Source organism: Poecilia mexicana, unplaced genomic scaffold, assembly GCF_051168715.1.
Source record: "Poecilia mexicana isolate PSO_F unplaced genomic scaffold, ASM5116871v1 scaffold_4, whole genome shotgun sequence".
NCBI classification, from domain to species: Eukaryota; Metazoa; Chordata; class Actinopteri; order Cyprinodontiformes; family Poeciliidae; genus Poecilia; species Poecilia mexicana.
In genome coordinates, this window is record NW_028263373.1 from 13,054,265 (window position 1) to 13,082,247 (window position 27,983).

Here is a 27,983-nt window from a genome sequence, read left to right on the forward strand (position 1 = left end):
TACACATTTTAATATTTATTCGGTTTCAATTAAATGTGTTACAATTTTTTTTTTTCTGGTTAAGCCTCCCGATAATGATCTTTCTTACAAGTTAGAAAATACAAAATAAAATACAATAAGTTCGAGATTTAAAAAGACTTTAAGAGTAAGTCTACAAGCATGAGTGGTTCTGGGTTTGTCTGTACAAAGGACAGTAAGATGGTCTTTATAAAAAAAAATAAGAAAAAAAAGAAACGAACTATTAACACTGGCATTACAGACTCAGGAAACAGACATGCAAATCTTGTATATACAATAAACTTCAACACGATCCTGCACTTGTTAAAAAGTGCTGTTTTTAATCACAGATAGTAGTTGGGTTAAACATAAACAGGACTCATGGTAGAAGTCATAACAGAACCGATCCATAATGCTGTGGTATGTTTGATCAACAAGTGATTTAAAAAGAAACGAAGGCAGTCTGTTTTTCAGCCAAATCTTCCCTTATGAGAATCCAGCTTTTACGTGTGACAAGTACCTGTATACTGGGAGAAAACACCAAATTATAGATAAAAAAAAAAAAAAACTGAGGCAGCTGTTAGTGCGGCTGTGATAAGGCATGAAGATGGAGTAAAATGTGAGGATTTATCGTCACAGCAGGGGCTGGTGAGCTAAATCCTCACAGAGATGCAACACGACATCGACTCAGAGAAAGATCTGCTGAAAATATATAAAAGGAATCCGCCGAGATGCAACGACTGATGGACATAAAGGATAGAAATCTCCTAAAAAAAATAAAAAAAAAAAACATCTGGGAACACCAAGAGAATGAGCACCAACGACAGCAACAGTTTGAAATCTAATCAAATGAGAGATTTATCAAAAGAAAATTAAAACAATTTTCCTTTTAGAGAGAATACTTTTATAGTTTCCCTTAGGGAGATCAGTTTCACTTAGAAAATCTAAACAACACCGACACAAACCCAGAAATTATTAAACGTTTCTAATTTAAATGTTAGCATCCAAACTTTCTGGTTGTGTCTAAAATTAAAGGGCAGGAAAAACAAAATAAAATCAGCTATGCCACACTTATGAAATGTTTCTACCATTTATAAAACTGAGTAATCAGGTAAGAATAGATTACATTTATATCAAAAGTGATTATTTTAATATTCAGCAATCCTAAATGTAGTGTCCCAAACTTTAAATGCCATTGTAAGGAAGTAGTTTTATCCCTAATCTTCAAACATAAAAGAAGAGAAACGAGCGAAAATATGAAAAATACCGTCTCCTGCAGAAGACTGATAGAATGGACTTGTTTGTTTTTTCTTCTTTTCTTTACATGCAGTTTACATTTCACAGGATTTCAGGGAATACATGTAGAAAAGTTCATTTACAGGGGAAAAAAACAAAAACAAACTGATCAGATCTCCAGGGCAAAACATGATCGCTCAGTTTAAAAGAGCTACTTAAAATAGACGTACAGATGCTACATTTTGTTACACAAAACCTCAAATTTTCACAGCCAAATGTGGTTTTTGTTTTTTTTTTGCAGGATGATTGAAGAGCACAGAGAAAGGTCGGGGATTTCTGGGTACTACAGTACACGAATGTTAAATCCCTTAGAAAAGGAAAAAAAAAAAAAACGTGGAGTAGTGTTGTTAGTGACGGAAAACGGACCGTCTCAGGCTAGTTCTGAGTGCATGTTAAAATAAGTTAGATTCTGCAGGCTTAAAGGGGAGCTTGTAGCCATCTTGGTTCATTTCCCTCCTCCGTGTCTCTCAACTCTTGCGTCTTCTCCTTCCGTCAAACCCGTGCAGACCAGCAGAATGGAGAAGCGTTTTACTGCGGCGTGAGAACAGTGAGCAGGTCGAAGGGGGCCAGAGGGGCGCTGAATGTTTCTGGGAACAGTTTTGAAGTCTCTGCAGGAGCTGCTGCATCAGATCTGTGCACGTCCCCCCCGGTGTCGCTTGCTTTGGTGCTTTTCGGGCCGGGTCAGGCTGTGCGGTGCCAGCCCGGCTGAGGGGAGCTGCTTCCTCAGGAGAGTTCAGACTTGCTTAGAGCGATGGCGAGCTCCAGGTCCTCTTGCTCCTGCTGGGTGAGCCTTGCTAGCCGTTCCTTTTCCTCTCGCTCGCTCTCGCGCTTTGCCCACTCTATCATGTCTTCCTCGGTTGGATACTGCACCCATGAAACAGAGTAAGAACAAACACAGAGGACACGTTGGGTGGAGAATCTTTCTCAAAGTGGACATTTTGACTCGTCAACCCAAAATGTCCATTTTCACACGCTTCTCTTTCACCGTGACAGACAACTTTTGTGACCACCACAAGCACAAAAACGACAGCTGCCAAAGAAACGCGCTTTTCATGGAAGGGAGGAAAAAAAAAAAAAGGAAAAAGAAGCATCCACAAGTGACATCCTCTTGGGCGTTTTGTCATTGTGGATTTCACAGAGACATGTGATCGGGATAAAAATCAACGGGCTGAAATGTGGGTAAAAAGCATGCAAGCTGGGATTTCCACTGAGTCATATGATCAACATCACACCCACTTTACAGATCCACAACGGGAAACTGGACAGAAGCTTTAGAAATAATCAGGTCACTGCCCCAGACTGGACTCGAGTCGCTCATCACTCTCAGTGTAAGGAGCCACACTGATTCAGCACGTTGTTTTGTTTTTGTTTCCAGGCATGCAAAGAAAAATAACCAATCTGGTCACCAACACACAGGAGCCATGATCAGGATCACAACGTAAAGAGAGCATGCATGATGAGGAGGGGTGGAAACATGAAATGAAGACAGGAGAGATCATGCAGACTTCACAAAGTCTTCACATCCGATTGGCCAATAATGTTTAAAGGATGCCGAGTGCAGGCTAAACGAAATCCATGCCGTTAAGATTTTTTTATTTTCTATCTGTACTGGCAATTTACTCAAATCTCAGTAAAAAAGAAAAAAAAAAAAAAAAGTAAATCTTTAAAGTTAAATCCTTGTTCAGTGAGGTTACATAATCTCACAATACAAATTACAGAAAAATACAACCTTTAATTTGAGCACATTCATCCAAAACATCCTAGACTTTGACATTGGCTCTTTCAACTAATGTGATATTGATACAAAAGTGGATCACCAGATTAATTTTTTTTTTTTTTTTAAATCGACCTTCTTCCAGGGCACCAAAGCCTGAATCCTCTAGAAAACACGAGTTTATCCCAAAGGTATAATATATTCTACAGGATTTGTGAGAAAACAATTATTTCAAAGCTGTTGCTGCACCTTCCCCCTCTTAATAATTGTACTCAAATTAAAGGCTTTTTTTTTGTTTTTGTTGTTTTTTTTAGTAAATTCATTTTGAGTTTTTTTTTAACATCCTTTTTAATCTCCACACTCATAAAACATGTTGAAAATCTAATCATTCAACATGATTGATTTCTGGTTTTGCCATATATTCCTTCCTGGGTCATGCTTTGGGGAAAAAAAACAACAACATGAAGCACAGACATACTTATCTGAAAACAAACTAAAAACTACTTGGATTTTGCAAGTAGAGAGGTGACGGATGCACATAAAAGCCAGAGATGGTGGCTATGATTCAACACTTTATTAAACATTTCTTTATAACAAACACATAAACACACAAAGAATACAAGCAACCACACAATGCTGATCAGATGAGAGCTGAGAGTGAAATAAGTTGATGAATGGATGACGGTTGGATGGACAGGAGGAGACGCATGAGTTAATGAACAGCAGCGTGGGTGAAGAGGAAAACAAATGATTTGGGGGACGATTGAGGCAGCCAGTCGGAGGAGGTTAGTTTGTGTAGCTTAGGGTTCGACAGAGGCATGCAGGTGGGGTAACGAGATAACATAGGCATGGAAAAATCAAGAATGAAATACAGCCATCCATCCCAAAAATCACAGCTTGACCACCCATTTTTTTTTTCTTGCTGTGTTACAGGAGCAGAGGTGTAGTTAGTAAAATGGCACCGTTAGAAAAGTATTTAGTTTCAGCGAAAGCTCAACCTCTTGGTTGATCCAAATGAAGTCGTTTTACGTTTAAATTCATAACGTTTTAAAAGCGATTCAGGTGAAAAATGCAGGCCTTGCAGCCTGAGCAGCTCCATGTGAAGCTCAATGTTTGTACTCTGGTTTTGATAGTTGAATCAAAGCTCACAGGCTGAAGGAGTTTTTCCCTCGTGCTGAACTTTAGGCCTGTAGGTCACCGACTACTGAAACTTTCTCATCACTGTCGACCTGATGCGCCATAAAACAGAGTAACCTGCTTGATGAATACTGTAGCTATTAAAATTCAGTCAATTCCAAGGATAAAAGTGGAATAAAATCTTGAAAAGCGCAGTTTAAACGCAACATGTGTTTTTACCTTGTAAATAACTTTGACTTGCTCGCACATGAACAGGGTGTGAAGTCAATGTGCTGAGTTGGGATGGCAAACAAACGTCACATTCAAGCAGGTTTCCATCTTTCCATTCACTGCCAAACACGAGTCAATATGTTTGTCAATAACGACTGGCACCACGACTTGTGTTTTGTGACTACAGATAAATGCAATCTAACTGCAGGTTAAATATATTAAACTATTTATAATCTTTATAACAAAATAAGGAGGGCAACCAGAAGAGTTAAACGAAGTGGAATCCCAGAAATAAATGAGAAATATTTTTAACAATGCAAAGCAACAGCACTGTTATTAGGAAGCTAAAATATAAAAACAGCAGCAGGCAGGATTCAAAACACACAAGATTTCGTCAGCTAGCTTCAATAAATGTTGGCAGACATAAATATATATCTATAATTAAGGAAACAGGCAACCTTGTGCATCGACACATAAAATCTTTATTTGTCTTCTCTGGGGATCTGTTGGCAGTGAATGGACCGATTCATGAAGGCTTAGTTGCACATTCTTGGAGAACCAGATGTGATTAATGAGCAGAAAAATAAAGAGAAGAGGGTGTGGCTATTGACATTCAGGAGGAGGTGAGGGAGATGGGGAGAGGGAGGTGCTCACTTTGTCAAAGCTGGCAAATCGATCAGCTTCCCGCACGTTGTGGCGAGGAGGGGAGGAGGGGGCGAAGGGGTCGGCTAAAGGGTCCTTGGCAGGCAGGGAGGAGGAGGAAGAGGAGGAGAAGTCTCCAGAGGTCTGAAGGAAGTGTCCTCGCCGCTGGAAGGAGTCGGAGGACTCTGTCCTAGAGACGGACGCTCTCTTACCTGACGAAGCAGAGACAACTCGCAGCGTTAATCCATCCACACCAGAGGTGGAGCCAATCATGAGTGAAACCTGGATGATTTTCTGAACTGACCTGGAGGTGGGGGAGGCGGTCTAGTTGGAGTACCCGTTTTAGGCGGCAGGGCGGGGGGCACGTCAGAGTTGGCAGGCTGGCTGTCCTCCTGGAACAGGTTCTTGTTGTTGATGCCAAACTGGTCAGGACCGTTTGACTGGAACAGATGGTTCACATAAATATGCTTACAAAGACACAAGCTTTTTCATTACGCTAGTAATTCTACGGCAAATCCAGATGTGCAGTGCATTGTACAAAAGGTATTCATACTGCTTAATTTCTTTCCATACTTTGTGAAATTACAACCAGAACCATATTTGTGTTGGCAGACCAACACAAATTAGCACATAAGTGTGAAGTGGATGGAAAATAATTCATGGTTTTCAACATTGCTTTACAAAAGCAGCAAAGTGACAGAAAAATGAACACATAACAAAAATAAAACAACTTCTGGGTGAATAGTTGACGCGTCTGCTGCTCCTTGTTCTTTGTGATGTGTTTTTTTTTTTTCACTGATGTTTTTTAACAAACCTCTAAGGCAGGGGTGTCAAACTCATTTTCATTTTGGGCCACATCAGAAATCTGAATGTTCTTAAAGGGCTGGCTGTGCCAGAATACACTGAATAAAAAAATAAATATCAATAAATAGCAGTTCCTCCAAGAGTTTAGATGTTTTAGTGTTTTTTTTTTTTTGCAATCAAAATCACAGATTTTGTGGTGCCAATTTAGAAATGTTTGTAAGGATTTTTTGTGCTAGTGTATGATCTTAAGTGTGACTTTATTATGGACTATAATTTCACATCAAAAAGGCTGAGGCAGCAGTCACTTAAACTCAATGCTTTCAACCAATCTTGAGAAAATTTGCAGTAAATCAGAAAAAAAAACTGGAGATTTGTTGATTTTGTGTGAATTTTGTATATTTGTGAAAAACTGGAGGGACTTATTGATGTAATTTGGAGTGCAGAGGGCCACATGAAAAGCTACAGTGAGCCAAATTTGGCCCCTGGGCCTCGAGTTTGACACCTGTGCTCTAAGGTGTAAACAACTGGATTTATATGGAGATTAAATTACACACAGAAAGACTCTGGTTATTGATTAAGTAACTTCAGAGTAAAGGAGATTATGTTGATCTGTGCTGGTCTGTCCCAACACAAAATCTCTATTAAATACATTGAAGTTTGTTGTTGTTGTAAAGTGACAAAATGTATAAAATATGTTGCTAGAATCACAGTTGGAAAGACTGACAAACATTTCCTGCAACAAGGTAGAGAACATCTTCCCAACCATCTGTCAAGATATTTGTCTTTATGGTACATTCACATTTTATTGTCACAGTTCTCTATTTGCCATCACAAAGTCACTTTAAGTTCTGGTTTTTATTTGGAGAAGTGCTTTTGCTTGCACCATCAGAGAACCTTTGACATGGTTGCACATCAGATTTCCATAAGCTTCAGGATTTACCTAACCTCTAAAACTCACCTTTGTCAAAGCGCTGAAATCTGCAAATCCTCCTCCAAACGTCTCGTTGCCAAACGCAGCAGCAAACGGATCTGAAACACGAACAAACGTGGCTGAGTGCATTTCACTGTTACCAGAAAACATTTGTTTAAAGGTAGAAACTGCAATATCTTTTTGTGGCCAGAAGCTGGCGCCATTTCATAAGCGTACCAACCTGGATCTGAGGTGGTGCTCACTGTAGTGCCTCCTGGAGCAAAGGGATCATTGGATGGCGCCGAGTCCTTCTAAAATACACAGAAACTTCATAACGTCCATGATGGAAAAAAAAAAATAATCTCTTGTCCTAGAGTAGAAAGTTACTCAAAAAGAAAAGAAACATGGTCAAGATAAAATTTCCTCCCTTACTTTCTGTTGCTTCTTATTGTTACTCTAACCCCCTTTTTTTAACTACTTTTTTATGGCATACCCATCCTGACTAAAACAAGAAATGTTTGGTCTCCACATCCAGTTTTAAATGATGATGAATCAGCAACATGAATATGTGGTAATTTATGAAAGAAATAAGTTTTATTGGATTGTTGCTACGCTTGTCAATGAGAAACAAAGCAGTTCTAATCATAAGTGTTAAAATTCATGCATTGATTTTAGAAGGCATTAATTATTGAACTAATATTTGTAAATATTAGCATCAATTAAGTATGAACAAATTTGAACTCTGGTAACAGGACCTGTGTAGAAAACTGCACTCAACCTCCAGGCTAACAGCATTTTAAAGGATGATTGAGCAAATTTAAAGAGCAAATTAAACATGCAGGTGTTTTTAATTAAGGATTTTATTTTTTTTTTATTTTTTTGCTGTATGTTCATGCTTTTAGCTACAAATATTTATCTGTATACAAGTTTAACCTTGTATTACAAACACTTGTAAATCATAACAAGCATTTCTTTTAACTTTTTGAGATACAAGCCTAAAAAGTCAGACCTAAATACCCCAAGCCCAATAACCAATATGAAATTAAACACTTCATTGGTTTTTTGAGCCAATGAAGTTTTGGATCTGAATGGGTTAGAAAATTCAACCCATAATTAGACTGAGCCATCAGATTATTAGACTGGGCAGCCAGTGGATTGGGCCGTACGCACCACTGCCAGATCGGAGCTCGTGGAAGAAGAGCTGAATGGATCTGACCCTCCGTCTTGTGAACTAAACGGATCCGGCTCTCCGGCGTTGTTCAGTTTGCTTCCAAATGGGTCTGACTCCAAGTTGTCCCCTGTGGAGCTGAAGGGATCACTGGATGCTGGATTGGTGGTCTTGGAGACAAAGGGGTCAGGGGTTGGTGTTGCTGATGGTGGTGGTGGTGGTGCTGCAGGCTCATCCTTAGCCTTGGCTGCAAAGAGGTCCGGTTCTGGTATTCCAGGAGTAGTGCCAAATGGGTCACCTGAGGCTGAAAATGGGTCCTTTGAGGGGAAAGTGTTGCTGGAGGGCTGGGTGAAAAAAGAGTCTGCAGCAAAAGGGTCTGAGCCTTTAAATGGATCTCCTCCAAACGGATCTAAGGAGAGAGGAAAAAAGTACAGATTCACTTGAATAAGATTTCTTACTTAAAAGTGTTCAGATGAACTAATTTTCTACTTAAAAGTGACATTTTATGCTTCTTTCAACAGCTTAGAAAAGGTGTGAAGGCTTTTCAAAACATGTCCATTGCGTATTTTGCACAAAATCATTCTAAGACGATGAGATTTTAGTCTGCTCAGTTCTGCCATTTTAAGCTTCTTTCAGGAGAAGCTGTTTTTGGGCCACTTGTACACTTTAAATCGAAATAAGCTGCTTCTGACCTGGCCCCACAACTCAATGTTTACACTCTCACGTGAAAATGGCTGCAAAAAGATGCACAATTATACAACCATACATCTTTGAAAAGCACAATAGAGGCTCCTGCAGAACCAACAAGAATGCAGCAAGTGGTTTCTGTATGGTAAGTCAGAAACAAAACACTTGTCTTTTCCAGCAGCCGTTGTACAGCGCATACAGCCGTAAAACCAGCGGACCCTTGGCTGGGGTTGCTAGGTAACGGGTTTAGTTTTGATGGGTCAGGAGCAGTGCCTGTTGATTAGTGACGTTACGTTCCGGAGATTTTTGAAACGGCTCGTTTTCCAGACACCAAAAAACATGAACCGTTTTTCCAAAACTGTTTGGGTGTTTTTTTTCTTTTCTTTTTTTTTTTTTAAGAAAAAGCTGCTTCTGTTTTCAGAAGCAGCACAAATCCAAATGGAAGCACAAAAACATGCAAAATGGGATTTCTGCATAATAGGTCTCCTTTAAGTGAGGATGTTGAAATGGAGAAGCACCTGCTACATCTGCTTTTCCAAACGGATCTTCTTTGAATGGATCATCTAGAAAAGACAGGAAAATAAATAACCCAGCAGGAGCCACTTTATGTAAACAACTTAACTGCCTAAAATACATAATGTTCTTAGACATGAAGTTTGACTATTGTAAGGCTTACGGTCGGTGAAAGGGTCTGAATGGAAGAAGTCCATCTCTGGCAGGGAGGGGGGGCTCGTCTGTGGCGGCAGGGAGCGAGCGGCGGCCTGCGGAGGCAACGGGGAGGGCGTCGATTCTGTAGACTCTGTTTGCTCCTGTTGGCTCTCTGGCTCTGGAGAGTCGACCTGTTGGGAGGCCACATGGCTCTGAGGAGAAGCTGGTAGATATCACAAAATCTGACGTTTGGGTAAATGTGACATAACGTAGAGAAGATATTTATGGTAAACTGAACAGTTGAGCAAAACAAGGATAGAGAAATGTTTCTGACAGAACTACGGGTATCTAATGGTACTCTAACGGCAGTTCACACCAAACTAATGCAAGCACTGCTGGGAAAAACATGATGGTGGTTAAAAATGCTTTTTCAAAATCAGCAGTGAACAGATTAATGCTGCGATTTTAGGGATAAAGCAGCAGTAGAGAGTAAGGGAGACGTGACAAATGAAACAATTGTCTACCACTGTACTTATGGCAATCTATTTGTGTATTTATTCCACATTTTTGACGTAGCAGGCCATTTTTCCAACCAGTTTGTCTTATAAACTTATCAAATCTGCCACCAGGTTTCTAAAAAGTGCCACCTTGTTCCACTGAGTCACACAAGGAGAGAAACAGCATACTCATGTTGCATTTTCACATTTCAAACCTATTAAATTCTGTACTTGTGGCGGAAAATGAATCGGTAAGGGAGTCAGCTCTTATGACTCAGATTTCTTAAAGAGAGATGACTCTTTCAGCTCCCGACTGGCTTCTTGGATTTTTTTCGTTGCTTAAATAATTAATTATGAGTGATGTCAAATTTTGTGCGGGCTGCGATTGTTCTTGACAAAGGGTTGACTAAGAATTTCAGTATTCAATATTTCATGCTACCTTTTATGCTACATGAAGGTTCAGTTAAAATGAAAACAATTTGTTTAGTTTTTATAAGAGAGAAAGGTGCCCTTCAGTTTTCGATTTTAAAATATGTGATTATTTGGCTTCTAAAAGCAACATTTAATTCAAACTGGATAACCTTTTTTTTTTTTTTTACCATTTTGACAATAGCTCCCTCAATAACAAGGTTTTATTTAATTCCTCTCTCTGAGGGAGTTGGTTTCTGCTTAGGAGGAGTGAAAAAAGAAACCTGGGATTTATGTTTCAATACTTTTGCTTTGGTAATTTATCAAACTCTGAACTAAAAATCAAGTTTTGTACCTTCAGTGAAGTCTCTTTTAGTGATTCTTCTTCAACATCGGAGACGTCAGATGAGACATCAGCTCCCACGACGTTGTTTTCCTGCTGAATTTAAACAAAAATGTATAGTTTATGAGCAGAGCAGCGTTAAGACGTAACACTTGACAGATGGATTACATTTATACTAAATTGTATAATCGTTGTACATATGTTCACCCCATCTAAAACACAATCATGTAATAAATTCCTGTGGCTACATTACCCCAACTGGATTATCTCGAGCCTTAGAGATGGACGTCAGACTGCTGTACATATCAGTGGTGGCCAGAGTGGAGAAGAGGTCGTCCAGGGCATCAGGTTTACTCTTCTCCTCCTCTGCAGCCTTTGCACTCTGTTCCTCCTTCTGTCCTTCTTTCTCATTGACTCCTTCCCTCTCCTTTTCGTCTGAATGTTCTTTCTGCTGATTGCTGACAGCAGCTGGCTCATCCTCCTTCAGCTCCTTGGGCAGGTCGTCACTGAAGAGGTCAAGCTCTGCCGTGGAGCCGGCCGATCCGTTGACCATGACCGGAGAGCTGTCCTCCAGCGCCCTCTTCCAGCTGAGCTGCGCCGTCACTGACCTTTCTTCCACGCGCAGGTCTTGTACTTTCTGCTGAATCTAAAGAAAGTAAGCAGAGAAAAACAACTGCATGGTGATCCTGTATATCCTATGTTCAGTGGAAGCACATACATGAGAAAAACCAAGACGTAGTCAGATAAGTAAATGTCATGTAGCTATGAGTTTCATCCAGGTCTGCAACAAATGGTTAATTTAGTAAATATCCCATCGATTATTCTGATGATTAATCACATTAAAAAATATCCCCATTCTGCACATTTTCTATTTAACTATTTAAGCCTTTTTAACTGAGTAGACCTGAGAAACTTGAGTGAAGGAGTCCCGCACAGATTCCTGCAGAGGGGTGAGTTGCTCCTGAGCAGCTTGGACTTTCTCCTGCAGCTTCCGGCTCTCTTCCTGCAGGGCCAGAAGCTCCTCTCGTGCCTGAACCAGATCCTCCTCGTACTGACAGATCTTCTGTTCCTGCTCCTCGTGCTCAGACTGCAGCGACGAGATCTGGAAAGATGCAAGTGTATGTGAAGCTGCACAGGACCTCAGATATTTCTGATTTCAAAGAAGAATGTTTCTACTGAAATGCATCAGGATCACCAAACTTTTAGTTATGATAATATACAAACTGGGAAACGTACAAGTTGCGTCTCTTGGCTGGTCTGCTGTCGAATGAGGCTGAGCTGCTCCTCCAAGGTGCTCTTCTGTTGGTCGAGCTCATCTAAAGCCTCCTGGACCTTCTGACGCTGAGACTGCAGCCGCTGAAGCTCCTCGGTCTCCTTCGCCACTTCATCTTGAAGGTCCTGACACCCGAGCAGAGATCAAAAAATTAACTGGTGCAGCTCTTCTGCAAGAAATATCTTACTGATGGAATTGGGACAGTGAGCGACAGACCAACACAAAGTAATACATAATTGTCAAGTGGAAAAAAACAATACATGGTTTTTTTTAAGCTGTTACAAACAAAAACTGTAAAAATAAAAATAATTTTTTTTATTTAGACCTGTTTACTCTGAGAGCAAAGCTACAAGGGAATATTTTAGACCAGAGCTGTCCAAACATTTGTGTCTCATGGACCAAACTATTAACCTTTCCAAAAATATATATGTATAGTTTTTTGAAAAATCACAAAACAGAAGAGTCCTTTTTATCTGCTCAATATAACTAAACATGCAACATTTTAATAATAAAAAAAAGTAATCAGATTTTACGTGTTAGTCCATGTTGAGCCAAAACTTCTGTAGGCAAAGAATAGCATCTAAAAACCCTTCCTAAATTTGGCCAAATTTAATAAAATCAAATAAAAACAGATTTTGGGTGGAGCAAAGTCAGCTTCTGATTAAAAGTAAGTGGAAAATGTGGACCGATAAAAGAAAATGCTTTGTGTTGTGCCTAATATTTTATTCTGTACTAATTTTCTATAATAAAAAAGAATCTCTGCAGCAAACGCCATTCTTGAATTGCAGTCAGGGATCACAAAAAATAGAACAGAAATTAAGTCCTGGGGTCACAAATGTTCTTACACACCGTTTAGATCAAAGAAAGCTCATGTGTTAGAATGGCCCAGTCAAAGTCCAGACCCACATCCAATTTAGACGATGTGGCAATAAGATATAATGAAAGTAGTTTTTGTTGATGTGGAAAGGTTCACAGGGCATGATTAGCTTTCCATGTTGATGTATATCCAAGTCCACTGCAGTGTTGCACTTAGATTATGAGAAGCTACAACTATAAGCCTCTGCTGTTCTGTATTAAACTTTCATTACAGTAAAAACAGCAAAATGCAGCTAAAAAAGTCAAACTGCTTCAGCGTGAGACTCCCTTGAGATCCACCCTCGCCGCCTCAACACTGAATTTTTAAAAGTAGAGCAGCCTAGCCCTTTAAGAAGACAAGTCCCAAAATAGAGACAATTTCTGGGACTCAGGGTCTGGACACACCTTCAGGAGGACGATAACCTGATTCACTCAAAACAACATTACAGGAATTTCAGAGGAAGCATCTCAGACTGCAGAGATCATTTTCTCATTTAAATGTAATTTTAAAAAGTACCTGAATTGCCCTAAAAGGGGAAAATCATGCTTCTAACACCAGCGAAACATCAGTAAATGCCAGCACCAAATGTTTTTATTTGCTTAAACATTATTATTTTATTCAAAACACAGGAAACCAGCAAAGGTCCAACCTTACCTGTACTTCATCTGTTCGCTGTCGGATAGCCTCCTCCTTCTCTTTGATTTCCTCTTCCACAGTGACCTTCTCTCTGGGCGTCCAGCAGAGGAGACAGAAGTGGTTAGCCACGGAGGACAGACAGGTTAAACTCTGCAGCCCCACCCCGCCCAGCCACAGCCAGGTGTCGGCTGAGGGTGCTGCGCCCCGTTTCTCAAACACCGCCACCTCCGTTCCCTGAACTACCATGATCGCGTCCCCGAATCACAACTTCACGGAACAAAGAGCTGCACAAAAAAACCCAGAGCGAAAGCAGCTGTGTGGGAGATGCGTCGGATCGAATATTTCCAGGAGGCACGGTTGCTGTAATCGCAGCGAGAGAAAGTGTTTTAGAGAAAGTGAGCATGTGCTTGGACAGTGAAATGTGTGGGAAGTGAGGAGCGAGAAGCAGATGGCTGCATGAGGATGGAGGAAGGCGGAGAGAGAGGGGAGATGAGTCATGAGGAGCTGAGATACAGCATCTATCATTTGTGCTTCCCAGGCTGCTCGTCCATTTTATGTTGCTATTTCTACCAGCAGGAGAAATCAGAGCTGGGTGGCGTGTTGGCAGAAAGTTCAGGTCCTTTCCTACGAATTTGATTTGCTTTTTATGTTACTTACAGACCAATATATGTATTTTTAAAGCAGAAAGCTTGGAAAGAATCAGCATAATGGTGATAAACACTAAAAAGAAACACTGCAAATGAACTAGTTTGAATGTCACTACATAAAATACATCCATGTGTCAAACCAATAGGACCACCTGTCTCACTCCGAGTAGGCATGTTGTCTGGCACAAGATCTGAAAAATTAGGACAGAAACCTAAAGTTATATCTAGATCAGTGGTGTCCAAAGTCAGTCTTCAGTGGCCGGTCTCTGGCATGTTTTCCTGATTCTACACAGCCAAATAAAATGATGAGAACGTAGCTGAAGCATTTTAATCAGCAGAGACGCATCTAAAAATGGCAGGACACCGAGGACTGCAGCTGGACACTCCTGATCTAGACCAGGATCAGTTATTAGATTTTAATCCAACAGCTTTTAACTGTACATGTTTTCTAGCAATATGGATAAATAAATCCTAATTCTAGTCTAGTCAGCATCAGACCATATAATCAGTTAGGACAATTATTTCCTCTGGCTTTGGATGAAAGGAGTTTTGTTCTTCCTTTTTTACCTACACGTAGTTATGATGTGCAACTTTGGCAACTATTTATTGTTTTTACCACAGGGAGCTGATTAGCATCTAAAAATAATAATTAGTCCCTCCAGGATGTTGTGATGTTTTTGTGGTTGTTGCAGCCTAAGATAACCGATTTTGCGGCACCTTTTTTCAAAAGGTCACGGTCAAACTTTCACCTTTGACAAAAAAGTTGAAATTACTGCACATAACCTTCCCTTTCCTTCTCTTCTTCTCAAGTTATAATCCCTCCTTACCTGAGAAATCCCTGCCTCATTGTCCTGCTGCTGGCCTCTGGTCTAATGTCTCCTGACTCTTTGCACTTTTTACTGTGACAACAGAGATTTATTTTAAATATGTGGAAAGCAACAGTGAGCACAACTTCTGCACATAAATTAAAGAGGACTGAGATTGTAAAATGTTGCTGGTAACAACAACATTAATATTTTTAACAAACTTAAATGATATATCGGCATGACATCTAGTAACAATTTAGCCAACAACATCTGCATGCAGCAGATTTACTCAACTTACTTATTCGTTTGAAAGAAAACTATGAAGTATTTTGTTTGCCTTTTGGCTCTATGTAGTAAAACAACATAACAGGTTAGAGTTGGGAAAATCAAAAGATAAGGTATATGTCGAAATGAAAATATCAGTATTTACACCAGTGTATTTGTTTAAACTTGTTTTAAAACTTTAGTTCTTCAGCAAACAGATGAAAAAAAAAGTCCGGGGAAAAAAAAATAAATAAAAAAAATCCAAAATCTTTCCATATTTAATTATTTTTCCCCCCATACTAATCCAATCCTGGAAAATGATTAAAGCAGATTCCATTTTTAAAGACTTTAAGACAGTGTATGTCTTGAAAACTGCACTTTTTTTGTAAAGTGCCTCGAGGTTACATTTGTTGTGAGCTGGCGCTACATAAATAAGCAGCTAGATGGTGTGTAACAACAGGAAGAAAATTAAGATGTGCTATGTTCTGTGAAGACCACCCACAGATTTCAGTTTTACTTGTAGGTGCCTTATTTAAAAATAAATCAATCTGAAGCCAGTAGACTCTGCTGTCTGTCTTCAACGTGAGCCAAAAATACATTTCAAACACAGCAACTATTTTCACATTTTGACTCTCGCCACACACATCAAAACACAAACTATCTGCTAATATTTCAGCTGCACACCTCGTCCTTTCTTACCTGCTTTCATTTTGACGGTCATCTTCATTTTGAGGAGCGGGTTGCAGCCAACATCTGAAGCAGCTGCAAAACTGCAACATCTCTCCAGGTCCCTAGTTTTGATCTGATGATCTAAATCTGATCTCTGGCTTGGTTTCAACTTTCACGTATGAATACCTTTAACAGCTGCTACAAGTGTACTGCTAAAACCGTCTGTACATAAAGAATGTAGGTGGACTGAACAGTTTCTCACTTCTCACTCTCAACTTTCAGGACTGGGGAACTTGAATTCTCTTTTCCATTTAAAACAAAACAACAGATGCAGGCAGCAACCGAAACAAAGTGTGTTCCAGAAATACGATTCATGCAAACACAAACAAAGCATCAACTGCTTCAGCTGCAACCGAAAAATTTCTTTTATAATAAGTAACAGAATAAAAGATATCCTTTTATCATCCCACCTTTGGGAAATTCAAGTGTACCAGCAGCAAGTTACAGGTAAACAGAAAAAAAATGTAATAAAAGACTGTACAGCAAGAACAGATTTACAACATAAGGAAAATAACACAGTATAGTTATGAAAAATAACATTCAGATCTAAAGAAATATACAACTGAGCAGGGCTTCTTAAAAAAATAAAAAATAAATTGAATGTGTGTATATTTGTGGATAGAAAGTATCAACCGACCACTTTACAAGAAGTGAAAAAAAAATACTGTGCAAATATCAAGTGGGATGTGCAAATAACAGCAAGAATGTCCTTTGAAAGGAGGAACTATGCAAATCCAGCCAGAAGGTGAATTCCTTGATTTGTCTGCTGTTTCTCACTCTACATTTCCTCCCTTGCAATCAAAAAGCAACTAGATTATTTTGTTTTAAAACCAAATGTTGAACTTTGCAGCTCCAAAAACCCCAATATCCACCAAAATATCTTTCCTATGATTTACAAAAGAAATGTTTTTTTTTCTACATACAAATCTGATAACATTTGAAAGAAACTTTGCATAAACCTCCAACGTTTCTACTGGGACAGTGGTGTCTACATTTTTTAGCTTTCCACAGAAGGGCTTAAAACAACTCAATCCTTTTACTAGCAACATGATCTCCCACTTTTCAGAAAAAAACTCTAATTACCTCAAACCTTTAAGTAGATTTATTTAGAAAGCATAAACAATCCCACATTAGGAAATCATTTTCAAACATTGGTACTCTTGTAAACTGTTGGTACTACTAAGTAATCAATTTGAAATATATGTAATCGAAGCATTTTTTAAAATTTATTCTTTACTTTTAAGTTGATAAGAGCATCTATGAACTTTTTCCCTGGGGTTCTAAAAGTTTTTTTTCTTTATTTTTTAATCAATAATCTGTTTTTTTTTCTATTTCTCCATAGCAGCGCCACAGGAAGGTCCACCACATCTCTTTAATGTAAATATCAGGATGATGTCTTACCTTTGTAATTCAACAATCTCGTTGCTGAGGGTGTCGAGCTCCTTAATGGCAGAGAAGTCAGCTGCCAGGTTCGCGTTGTTCTGAAAAACATAAACGGCATCACAAAATGTGCATAAGTTTACCTACACACAGTAAGGAAGGACTTTTTAAAGCCAGAAAGAGCAACCACTTTGTTGATGGAAGAAGATGGGACACAAAAAACATTTTAAAGTTAAGAAACAGCATCACGATGCAAAGATGGAAAGAACTATATGAATATTTGATGACAAAAACTCGTAAGAAACTATTGACGTTACAAATAAACTTTGGTTCAGAGAGCAATGACGTGAGAACACTTAAGGTGAGAGGAGAATATCCTACAAAGCTCATATTTAACTTTGTCCATGATTATTGGATGTTTCATCCATTTTTCTTGCCTTTATGTGTTCAATAGTAATCTGCACCCAAACAGTTAATTGAAACAGAAACATGTTTGGGCACAATACTTGGTAAAAAGCAGAGGAAATGTCTTCCGTTGGGGCATTTATTCAAAAATATATATATATATATATATTACCATCTTTCATAGTGGTATAAAAAGTTCATCTGAAAAATAAATTTCTGTGAATCAATCAAAAAACCCTCTGTATTTGTTTCTAATAGTATTAATAGACTTAAGTGAACCTGTGGGCCTCACCTGCTTGCTGTTTTGTCTGTCAGACGGAGGAATCATTTCCAGAGAGAGAGTCTGTGGAGGGTCCAGGCCTTTCGTCAGCTTCAGATTGATCAGATAAAGCGCCAAGGCAAACTGTTCGCGAGTCAGCTTTCCCATGTCTCCAATGTCACAAAGCTCCCTGGGAGCAAGAACACACGAGTTACGCAAGAGGCCAACGATTTCCGCCTCAGGCAATAACTACTTTTAATGATCCGGCAGATCCATCATGTTCTGCCATTATGGAAACCGATAGGACACGGCAGGATGGACGGTCACCAGCCGTGTGAGGGTGAAAATCAATGATGTCACTGGTCTTATGTAAAAACAGAAATGTGCCACCAGGATGTAGCTACCCTATCTAATTATCAATAACACCACATTTCTATTTCCATAATGGAAAGAAATTAACAAATCAGAGGATAGAAATTGGCTGAAATCCTGTCTGAACACAACTGTGTGTTGCTAGCATCTCTGCTTACCAGATTCGTGCGAGCGTGGCAGACGGCAGCCCAGTTTTGAGAAAAATATCTCTAACTTCTGCTCCAGACACCAAGCCGTCCATGTCGCCATCCGTCTTGCTGAACAGTTCATCGTACTTTGCTTTCTCTGCAGCCGATACAACCCACTGTGTAGGCAACAAAGGCGTCACTTTTTGCTCCAGAAAAGCAAAAACACACTACAGACGAATGACAGTGCGACCGAGCCAACAAATATTCACTCACCTTCCCACTCTTTTTACTCTTCTTCTTTTGAAAAACACATTGAGCGAGCCAGTTTGAGATCATTTTAATTGAGTTGCTCAAGTTTTTTTTCTTTTTGTTAGTAATAAAAAAAACAAAAGCGTTTCAGGCACTACATGCACAGGAGAGACAGAGGCTGTACTCACAGGGGCGGCTGCTGGTGTTGGGGCAGGAGCTGGCGCGGGTTTGGGAGGGTGGGGAAGGGTCTTCGAGCCGGGATGGGAGGAGCGACTGTCTTTCACAGAGGGAGGTGAGGGTAACAGGGGCATCACGGGTGCCGCCGCGGGTTTTTTCCTCTTACAGGGTGGAACTAAAGGAGGCGGTAGGGACATGGGAACGGACTCGCCTTCTAGAGCTCTATAAACCAGAAACATGGCCTGGGAAAGAGTAGCAAAGAAAACAGAAAAATCAATCAGAAACGATAATTACCTAGCAGTGACTTAATCTTTGCATTTCTTCCATGCACACTGATTTTGTTCCATTCAGCTCTACAACCTGTAAACTGACGTTCATAGACATTAACAGAACAATTTAGCAAAGAACAATAGGCGGAGATGTTATTTTCTAGCTGTGTAGAGACATCCCATAAAAGAGATTTGATTGGAGTGGTTCTACAAAACAGTGATTTAGAACATATAAAAATAATTTAGAGAAGTTTGTTGTAACATGACAAATGTAAAAATAAACAAAGATTCAAGGCATAAATACAGTTTTGCAAGTCAGCATTTCAGTATCGGTGTAAGTGTTCTTTATTATTATTACTACTATCTTTATTTCTGTCTTACCACAGAAAATTCATCTCTATCCAACATGCCATCTCTATCCAGGTCACTGAGCTCCCACACCTTCAACACACAAAGACAACATTACTCAGCTTTAAAAAATGTTATGAAACATGTTAACCTACCAATGAAACCACTGACTCATTGCTGGCTCCTAAAGCAACATTGCCGACATCACTAACTATATCATTGATGTGTTAGTCCATTTGAAAATATTTATTACAACATTTTTGATCATTTAGCATTAAAATAATTGCAGACAATTTGTGCATCATATATTACCATCTTTTTACTTGAGGTAAGAAATTTACACTTAATTAAACACAGCAGTTTAAAAAGATGAGTTGTGTGTGTGTGACAAATTTTGTCGCAAAAAACTGATGAAGCATTTAACTGTGACCACGCCTTCTTTTCCGGAGGCTTCACAGTGTTTCATGAAGAAAGTACAGCAAGAACAAGTTCATGAAGAAAAAAAACTGAACTACTGAAATGTACTGCCTATCATTGGAAAGTAAGACAAGGAGGAAATGCAGTTAAAGTCATATCTGTAATTGAAGAAAATAAGCATTGGAATTCCTTTTCTGTTTTTAATACCAGAGCAGAAACTATTCAATGTTTCCAAACAAATAAACAAAAAAACTACAGTGCATTTTCAGAAATAAGAAAATAAAACTTTAAAAGTTTTAAAGTGGTTCTTACCCTGCCCAGGATGTCCACAGGCAGCTTGGAGTTGAGCAGAACCGGTTTAACCTTGTCTCCTGACAGCATCCCTCCAACTGGACCCAAACTCTCAAAAATGGCGTCAAACTTCATCTTCTCCTCTGGCTAGAGAACAAAAAAAAAGAAACAGAAGTTCAGTGATTTCATAAGGATTAATGATTAAACTGGAATTAAACAGGAAATAATATTTCTGCTACTCACAGCAAGTTCAAACAATTAAAACTGGCCTTGAAAAAAAGTAGACTTAATCTACCTGATTTTTTATTTTATTTTACATACTCTCACAATAAAAGATTACAAACCTCTCAAAATAAAACCAGTGTTCCCATTTTGTAAAGAACAAATAAACAGAAAACCTCCGCACCTTAACAACCCAGGGTGCATCAGCAGCCACTCCTCTTGCCAACTGCGGGCTGCTTGTATCATGCTGCAGGTGTAGAGAAGCAATACATGTTAATATTCAACATTTGTATTAATGCTACTAAAAAAAAAAGTTAATTATAATTATAATTGTGCAGGTTACAAAAGCAGCAAACTTACAAATTTGGGCGGAGGAACAGCCACATTAAGACTCTTAAGCGCCACCTCCAGGCCATTCTGAGCACAAGCAACCAACCGCAGCGCTATGAAGAATTGCTGAGGGGAGAAGAGGCAGAGTCATGGCTGCCATACTAAACCACATCATAACACATAAACATATACTTTGTCACCTCTTTAGATTTGCTATCTGTTAAATATACCTCTAACCAAAATCTTGATTCTCCAAATAGGCAAATTTGTCTCATAACAGGGGAGGACGCAGCCTTTGAGGGGTTTTTTTTAACCCTTCTCAGTCAGATTATGTCATGTGGCATTGGTCAGCATTAGAAAAGGACTAAATCAGGGTCGAGGATGCAGCCTGGTCAGATTAATTGCGTCATCAACTTGACCGTTTTTACCAGCATCCTCCAGATTTAAAAGTGACTGACTTATTGCGTCAAACTTGCGACAGAACGTTGTGACAGGTCTTGCTTGCAGAGCCTAACAAATGTCAGAGACATCTGTGTGAATATCTGAGACAAAATAAAATGGAAGTCGGATTCAGGCACAGGCTGACTTTTGATCAGTTGATTAAAAGCCTTTTTGAGTTAAAAGCAGTTTTAAAAACTTACCATCTGTTTATTTACTGTCTCTCTCCTTTTCCTCCTTTGTATTTTAAAACCCTTCTTACAATAGTGTGAATATCAGTACATCTTCCCCTGATTTTAAGATTTTTTTTTTGAGGAGTGTAACTTTGTTGCACAACAAAAACTGCAATCAGCCAGCATCAATGTCTTTTAAAAATGTTTGGCTTACTGAATGCAATTAAATTAGTTTTGTTGTGAATCTTTAACACAACCAAGACTTTCATCACCAAAAACATCCCATTCCTTTATTATTCATTTTATTCAACATAAATTGCAATAATAATTCACATAATTAAACAGCTGTTATATCATTAGATGATTAAAAGTGTTAGTAGTTTTGAGCAGGTTTGACGTTATTTCAGTGGCTCAAGAAATACAGCAGAAAATGTATTGTTGTACAATAATTCAGTGGTAATTTTGTGGTGAATTTATTTGCAATTTCATCACTGACTAGAGATTAAATGACTGGATTTTTCTGTGAAAGTTCAAACCACAAACAAAATAATCAAACAAAAAAAAAAAAAGAGGTGGAAAGAAATTCACAAACACACCCGAAGGGGGCATAAGAGGTCTCCATGCAACTCCACTGCTGTTTTTACCTGTTTGTTAAGGAAACCCTTTCTTTCAATGTCTGCCAAATCCCAAATCTACAGAGACATTAAGAGGTTACAGATTAATTTTAAACGTAAAATCAAGACAGATGTGATGAGATGTTTCTGATCCATTTGCAGCCTTCACTCCTCACCTTCCCCAGAACCATGTCAGCCAAGCCCGACTGCTTCAGGAAAAGAGCCGCATCTGCTGCCGCCACCCGCCCGCTCCCAGTGGGATCCACCTGAACAACACATGAGCATGCTCACAACGTTACAAACAGGAACAGCAATAAGCAAGATATCAGCAGAAATGTGCTAATTTATCTAAGAGTTATATTATTTTATGATATGAACAGATTCAGAGCAATCCTTTTGCATAAAGAGAGGGTGGAATAATGAAGAAATAAACTGGGAGAGTCACTCTTTGGAAGAAAGGAGCCTTTGACTCACTAAAATCAATACTGATAATAAAATAAAGCTTCTTTTTTTTCCCCCAGAAGTCTATTAGCTTAGTAGTCTTTTATAGAGCTTCTCTCCCTGGTTGGCAAAGAGAAACATTAATAATTCATAAAGATACTTCCTTTGTTGGACACAAAGGCTTGACTGTAAAGGTAGGCCAGAGATCAGAGCTGACTACAACAACACTATCAGAGCAGCTAGAGATAGTTCAGAGTTTAAACAGTAGCACACTCTCTAGAAATTAATTTCTCCATTTCCAGGAATTTGTTACATCATTCTGAGTGTTGGTAGTGAGAAAACATCTGCATTGGCATAAAAAGTGTTTATAAAATAATACAACTTAAAAAAAGTACATGGTAAAGAAAATGTAAAAAAATATTGATACAATAAAACGCAATACAAGCCGTTGTTTACGGGAAGATATTACCTGTCGATAATATTTGTCATAGATGGGATTTCCACTGGAAAGCTGTTAAAAAGAAAAAAAAGACCTTGAATCATTTATACAGGTGTGTTTAGATACATTAGAATATCAAAAAGTTAATTAAGGTCAGTAAGAAAAATTTTAATCTGAAACCCATACTTATACTTATTAAACAGATATATTCATGGAGTAACCCGACTATTTATTTAGTTCAACACAATATTGCCAACCATCACTGCATAGAAAAGCCATGAAATATGAGACATATACTCAACAGATTAAGAGGCACACGTGTAACACAGGAAATAATTATGTGAATAATGCAAGAGTCTAAAAACCATTTTAAAAGCTAAATCCTCCCTTTGCTTCAGCTTCATATCTGAAATCTCAAGCAGCTTCAGATCAGCAAGCGTTTCTTCAGGTTGATTTTGAAGATTATGGCTTACAGCGAATGAAAACCCCAAATTCAGTAGATAAAAAGGATATTGCATAAGATCTACAAGACCAGAGCAACATCTTCCTTCTGAAAAGTAGATCTACGTTCAGTTCACTGATTCTGCTTGCATAAACTCCTGCATCATGCATGGAGGGGCAGCAGCTCTGCCGAGATGTGAAGGAATCCCACGCTGTGTTAGTGACATCCTTTTCCCTTGTCTGCATTGTTGAGCCTGCTGACTCATCTTCCTCTTGACAATACCCTATAGTTTTCTTTCTGGGGTTTAGGTGAGGGAGGTTTTCTGGTCAGTGAAGTACGGCAATACCATGGTCACTAAAGCTGCTACTTGTACAGAGTGGACAGCCGCCAAGCCCTACTGGGAAATTAAATCAGCATCCATGGAAAACTTTGGACTGAGAAAACATATTGGACCAACACAAGCCGATGACACAGCTCCACAAGTCACCACTGTTTATGGAACATTCACACTAGCACTGGGCTCTCCACTCGGCCAAACTCAGGGAGTTTTATTTCCAAATAAAATGTAAAATCTAATTCAGTCTAAAAATAGGACTTCAGATCAACTGGCATTTTCTCCTCCTAACCAGGTAAGCAGCAGCTGCTGTCTCTGGTTCAGAAGACGCTTCACCGAAGGACTGACAGTTGTAGTCTGTGCCATGGACACGCCTGACTGTGGCGGCTCTTAAAGTGCCGACAATGCAGCTCCCTGCTTGTGAATGTCCACCAGACTCTATAACGGGTGTTGCCTCATAATCCTTGAAAGGTGCAGTTTTACCTAACCTACTCAATCAACTCTGCTCAATTCTCATTTCTCTTCATGGCTCCGTGAGGAATTTCTCCCATTTAACTCGATTTCTCAATTTCCAGTAAGCTTCATAGCGTCGAACTTGCACGTTAAATGTTAGCGATTGGGTAAAATTTAAAACTTTAACAGAGTCCATGCCTCCAGCAAGCAAATGTTTCTCAGTAGCAGAGGGTCCAGATGTTCTTTACGAAGCAAAGCGTGAAAAAAGGGGCCAGTGTTTACCAGGCTATGTTTCACCTGTTGTTTGTGCACCTTTTTCTGTTTAAACAAAACTTCTTTTTCTCCCACTCAACTTTCCATTAATCCACTTGAAAAGAGCACTTTATAAGCTTAACCTTCCTGTGGAAGGTGTCAAGATCGAAAGTAGTCTTCCCAATACCGAAGCCGGTCATAGAGGGGAATAGAGAAAACACTTCTGCAGTAAAATCATTTTCAATTTGTCTCATGTAAATTTGAGAGACTGAATTTCTGGTTTTGATTACACAGAAGCAGTGGGAAAGCAGTTTAACATAAGTGTTACTTTATGATTGAAATCACTAAGAGCAAACCTAACTTTTGAATATTCAAACTAATTGTGATGCTCTTGTAAGAAAAGGCTTTGTAAAACTTACTTACTTACCCTCCTAAATTTTAGCACATAATTTGAAAAGCTTCCCCAAAAAATAACCTTATTTTTCAACTCAAGCAACCAAATAGTACCAGAAACAGAAATAAGAAAAACACTGCTGAATATATAGATTTAAAAAAACTACATTAAAATGTCTTGTTGAAAATATCTAATCTAACATAAAGCAGTCCCCCATAAATATTTTAAGACCGCTGAGGCAAAAAAAATATCTTTAAGAATAATTAATTATGAAAAATCCACAGCCCTGTGATTTAATAGTATCTTATACAGTGACTCCAGAGAGAACTGCTTGAGTCAGGTTCTTGTCATAATTCCTCTCATGGCATTCAACCCAAAACTCTTCCAGAATTGTGAGTCACAAGGATTAAAAAGACCAACAAAATTAGGAAAAATGACTTTCAAACACAGACAACCAAACAGCTGCCTCGACCCTTAATGCATGTATTTGGCAATAATGTACTAAGAAAGAAACGTCATCTAGCCACATTTTAAAGGAACCGGCGATTCTTTTTAGCATTTTTTTTTTTTAACAATCCTGATTTCTGGGAATCAGCTGTTCTTCTTTTTTGGCCAATTAGCCGTTTTTCTCTTCATTCTGTCCCTCTCTGCATATAGATATACGTGTACATTATGTAGAAAATGGCTTTAGATATTTGACACCATTTACTGTTGTATGGTGCAGACTGATAACATTCAGTGAGGCTGAACAGATGTGTCGCATTTTGCTTCACTGCGATGTTGAAGACTTTGATTTGTCTAGAAAGAGCTCTTAAGAACTCCCCAAAGCGCTGGACGCTCACATTAAGAGCAACAAGCTCATTTGTCCTTCACTTGAAACTTCTGTAAACACCCGTCTTTCCTCTGACCGCTTCAGTGCTTCACAGGAAACAAATCAGCGTTTCCTCTTTCGTTTAGCTAGGCCTGACAAATGGTCATCAAGAGCTTCAATTCACAGGTGCAGGGAAGAAGGGAAGCAGAAGTGAACAAAATGAGTCGCCTCCATTCAGCTCTCCAACACTGCAAGGCCAACCACTGTGCAAATTTAGCCTCCACTGTACAACTAAAGAAGGACGACAGCAGACATCTGCTCGGGTGTCAATCTTGCAACAGATCCTGGCACAATGAGAGACGTGGAGGGGGTGGAGGAACGCTGAAGGCCGTCATCAGCAGTTATCCGTCAGCTTTTTCAACTGCCTCTGAGATAACCGTTGACACACACACACATATCTATCCATCTCTCCCTCTCTCACACTAATGCAACTTCTTCTATGGGACGCACAAAATCGTGTGCCAGGAACTGTTGACGGCTGTAACACAGTGATCATTGTACTGGTGACTCTTTAAATCAGAGCTGAAACAAGAAAACGCCTCAATTATCAGAGTCTCTGCAGGTTTTATAAAGTTAAATTTGAGACTTTATAAGACCGACTTGAATGATGGAGAATAATATCCTAATAATTTAATTAACTACACACTTGTAATAGTGCTTTTAAGCATGTAATGCTGGTGCTCTTACACTGACGTTTCCTAATTTGAACATCTAAAGTGAAAAGTAAGCTCAAGACAATTTACTGACAACAGATTTTAGCCACCTACAGAAAATGTATAAATTGTTCCATCACAAAAGAGCCAATAGCAAATAAAGTAACAAGAACATGGTCAATTTATTTGTCTAAACACACAATAAGACAGTTTGAGAAGTAATATAGTTTTTCAGGTTTGCAAAGAAAACTGTATGTTTGAAATAAATTCAATTTGACACAGCTTACAGCACATATCGCATCCCTCCGACCGTAAAAAAATACCCTTATTCCTCAGACACAACAACAAATCAGAAAACAAGTTTCAGAAAACAAACGATGGAAGAACCAATGAATAAACCAACATACAAATTTACAACAATTACAATATTTTTCAGGGAGAAAAGCTAACATCTTAAGGTCTAAAGTGAAGATTGTTTCAGACCTTAAGGCTTTGTAGAAACCCTGATTACTGTATAACTTAGATGGAGTCAAATTTTAACAGCAAAATGCCTCTCTGGTCCATTAGTCTGTTGAAGACTAAAAACATAAAGCAACAAACATTAGTGACTGGGATGTACGATAAAAAAGCAAAAAAAATTGATTTATTTTGATTGGGCTTTAGCATCTTTTAAGTCCATTTAACTTTCATATATTATAGACAAGCATAAATTGAAAGCAAGGTACTTGAAATACTTTAAGCCTAACAAATATTGCTTGTGAGCACATCTTTGCTATTATGATTTTGCACATTAAAGATGCTGACTACAATTCATCATATTGTCCAACTCTAATTTTAAAACCAACAGTAAACAGACATTTTCAGAGTATTAAGTCAAACAATAAGCTAACACTGCCAAACCACCTATCTGTTACATCCAACAGTGGCTCAGGTGACAAGTCTGGGACTGCAACCTACTGATCAGACCTGATTGCAGCCTGTTAAATCACTTATTTACGAGCTAAACAAACATCATCACACAAATTGGTAGTTCTTCATTTAACAAGCAACAGGCTGGCCGTTTTGCCTCAGCAGGGAAGGCTAGTAGCTGCTATGGTTCACTTCCTCTTATGTTTGCAAAGCAGCTCTCAACATTACACATTTATATATTTTTGCCATACTGCTACACCATGGATAGAAAATGACCTAACGGGCTAACAGTTAACAGTATTCAACTGGAAAAGGTCATAAGGAAAACACTAATTCAATCTCCCTGTAGCATGTTTACTTCTAATAATAGCCATCTTCAGGCTGGAAATTCAGTCTAACCGTATGGGAAACCACACGAACACCGAGGCAGTCCTAAACACTGGATATACAACGTAAAAACCTGAAATTTGATCAAGAGAAATGTGACAGTAAAGCGACAATACAAACTGATCCACAGATGGGTATCACGTATTACCATCACTTTGGCAATGACCGACTAGCCTGCAGCAAAAATTATGAGAAATAGCGACAAATGAAACGAAGCCAAGTGACGTTAGCTACACGACGAGGGTGCAGTTTGACAAAGAAGCGTCCGAAAAGCCTAACACTGACACAAAACTAGCTGTTAGCTCAGAGGCTAGCTGGCTAGCTACGCCCTTACGCAGTCCCCAAAGAGATTAGGCAGAAACTTTTCCCAGTCACAGCAGGACTAAACTTCAAAAGCAGCCACCACGGTCGATAAAAACTCACGTTTCTACCCGCCATGTCTAAATAACGCCTCCGAGGTGTTTTCAAAAGAAACAAACATAAGCCGGCGACGTTTGCTGTCGATATATTTGAGTTATACAGACAGTGTTACCTGAGTAAGAGACAGAGTGGCAGCCATAGTGTTTCTGTTTCCCACTGCTTTCATGCTGCGATACCTCCAGACACCAATAGGGGGTGCTGGAAACCTGGAGCAGGACACGAACATGAGGGAATGATGGGAAAT

At 39.0% G+C, this 27,983-nt stretch overlaps 1 protein-coding gene across 4 annotated transcripts; it reads right to left on the minus strand.

Annotated features, from left to right (window-relative positions):
- Positions 1-27,957, minus strand: eps15 (epidermal growth factor receptor pathway substrate 15). 4 transcript variants are annotated; one of them, XM_088004982.1, is made up of 25 exons: positions 27,852-27,957; positions 22,655-22,696; positions 21,921-22,010; positions 21,775-21,822; positions 20,550-20,645; positions 20,374-20,436; positions 19,989-20,114; positions 19,293-19,352; positions 18,654-18,884; positions 18,247-18,392; positions 17,750-17,906; positions 17,074-17,153; positions 13,245-13,317; positions 11,698-11,859; positions 11,396-11,563; positions 10,715-11,107; positions 10,474-10,557; positions 9,242-9,404; positions 9,084-9,128; positions 7,881-8,287; positions 6,952-7,021; positions 6,759-6,829; positions 5,301-5,436; positions 5,009-5,208; positions 1-2,157 (listed from the first exon to the last, which is right to left on the minus strand). In XM_088004982.1, the coding sequence occupies exons 1-25, from the start codon at positions 27,903-27,905 to the stop codon at positions 2,017-2,019; spliced, it is 3,306 nt and encodes a 1,101-aa protein (XP_087861108.1). In that variant the 5' UTR covers positions 27,906-27,957; the 3' UTR covers positions 1-2,016. The 4 variants fall into 4 exon arrangements, with proteins under 4 accessions (XP_087861108.1, XP_087861107.1, XP_087861106.1 ...); XM_088004981.1 differs by having other exon boundaries at positions 6,952-7,018; positions 11,366-11,563; XM_088004980.1 differs by having other exon boundaries at positions 10,474-10,554; positions 11,366-11,563; positions 27,852-27,956.
- Between the last annotated feature and the right edge of the window lie 26 nt (positions 27,958-27,983).

What these genes read in the sequence shown, in the direction of transcription:
- eps15 (XM_015010511.2), bottom strand. Translation starts at nt 27,905, where the DNA reads ATGAAAGCAGTGGGAAACAGAAACACTATGGCTGCCACTCTGTCTCTT. An exon ending in AGCGAACAGATGAAGTACAG is followed by an intron (nt 11,860 to 13,244) that starts GTAAGGTTGGAC and finishes CTCGGGTGTCAG; the next exon opens with GACCTTCAAGATGAAGTGGC. An exon ending in ATTTCAGCGCTTTGACAAAG is followed by an intron (nt 5,437 to 6,758) that starts GTGAGTTTTAGA and finishes CATCTGTTCCAG; the next exon opens with TCAAACGGTCCTGACCAGTT.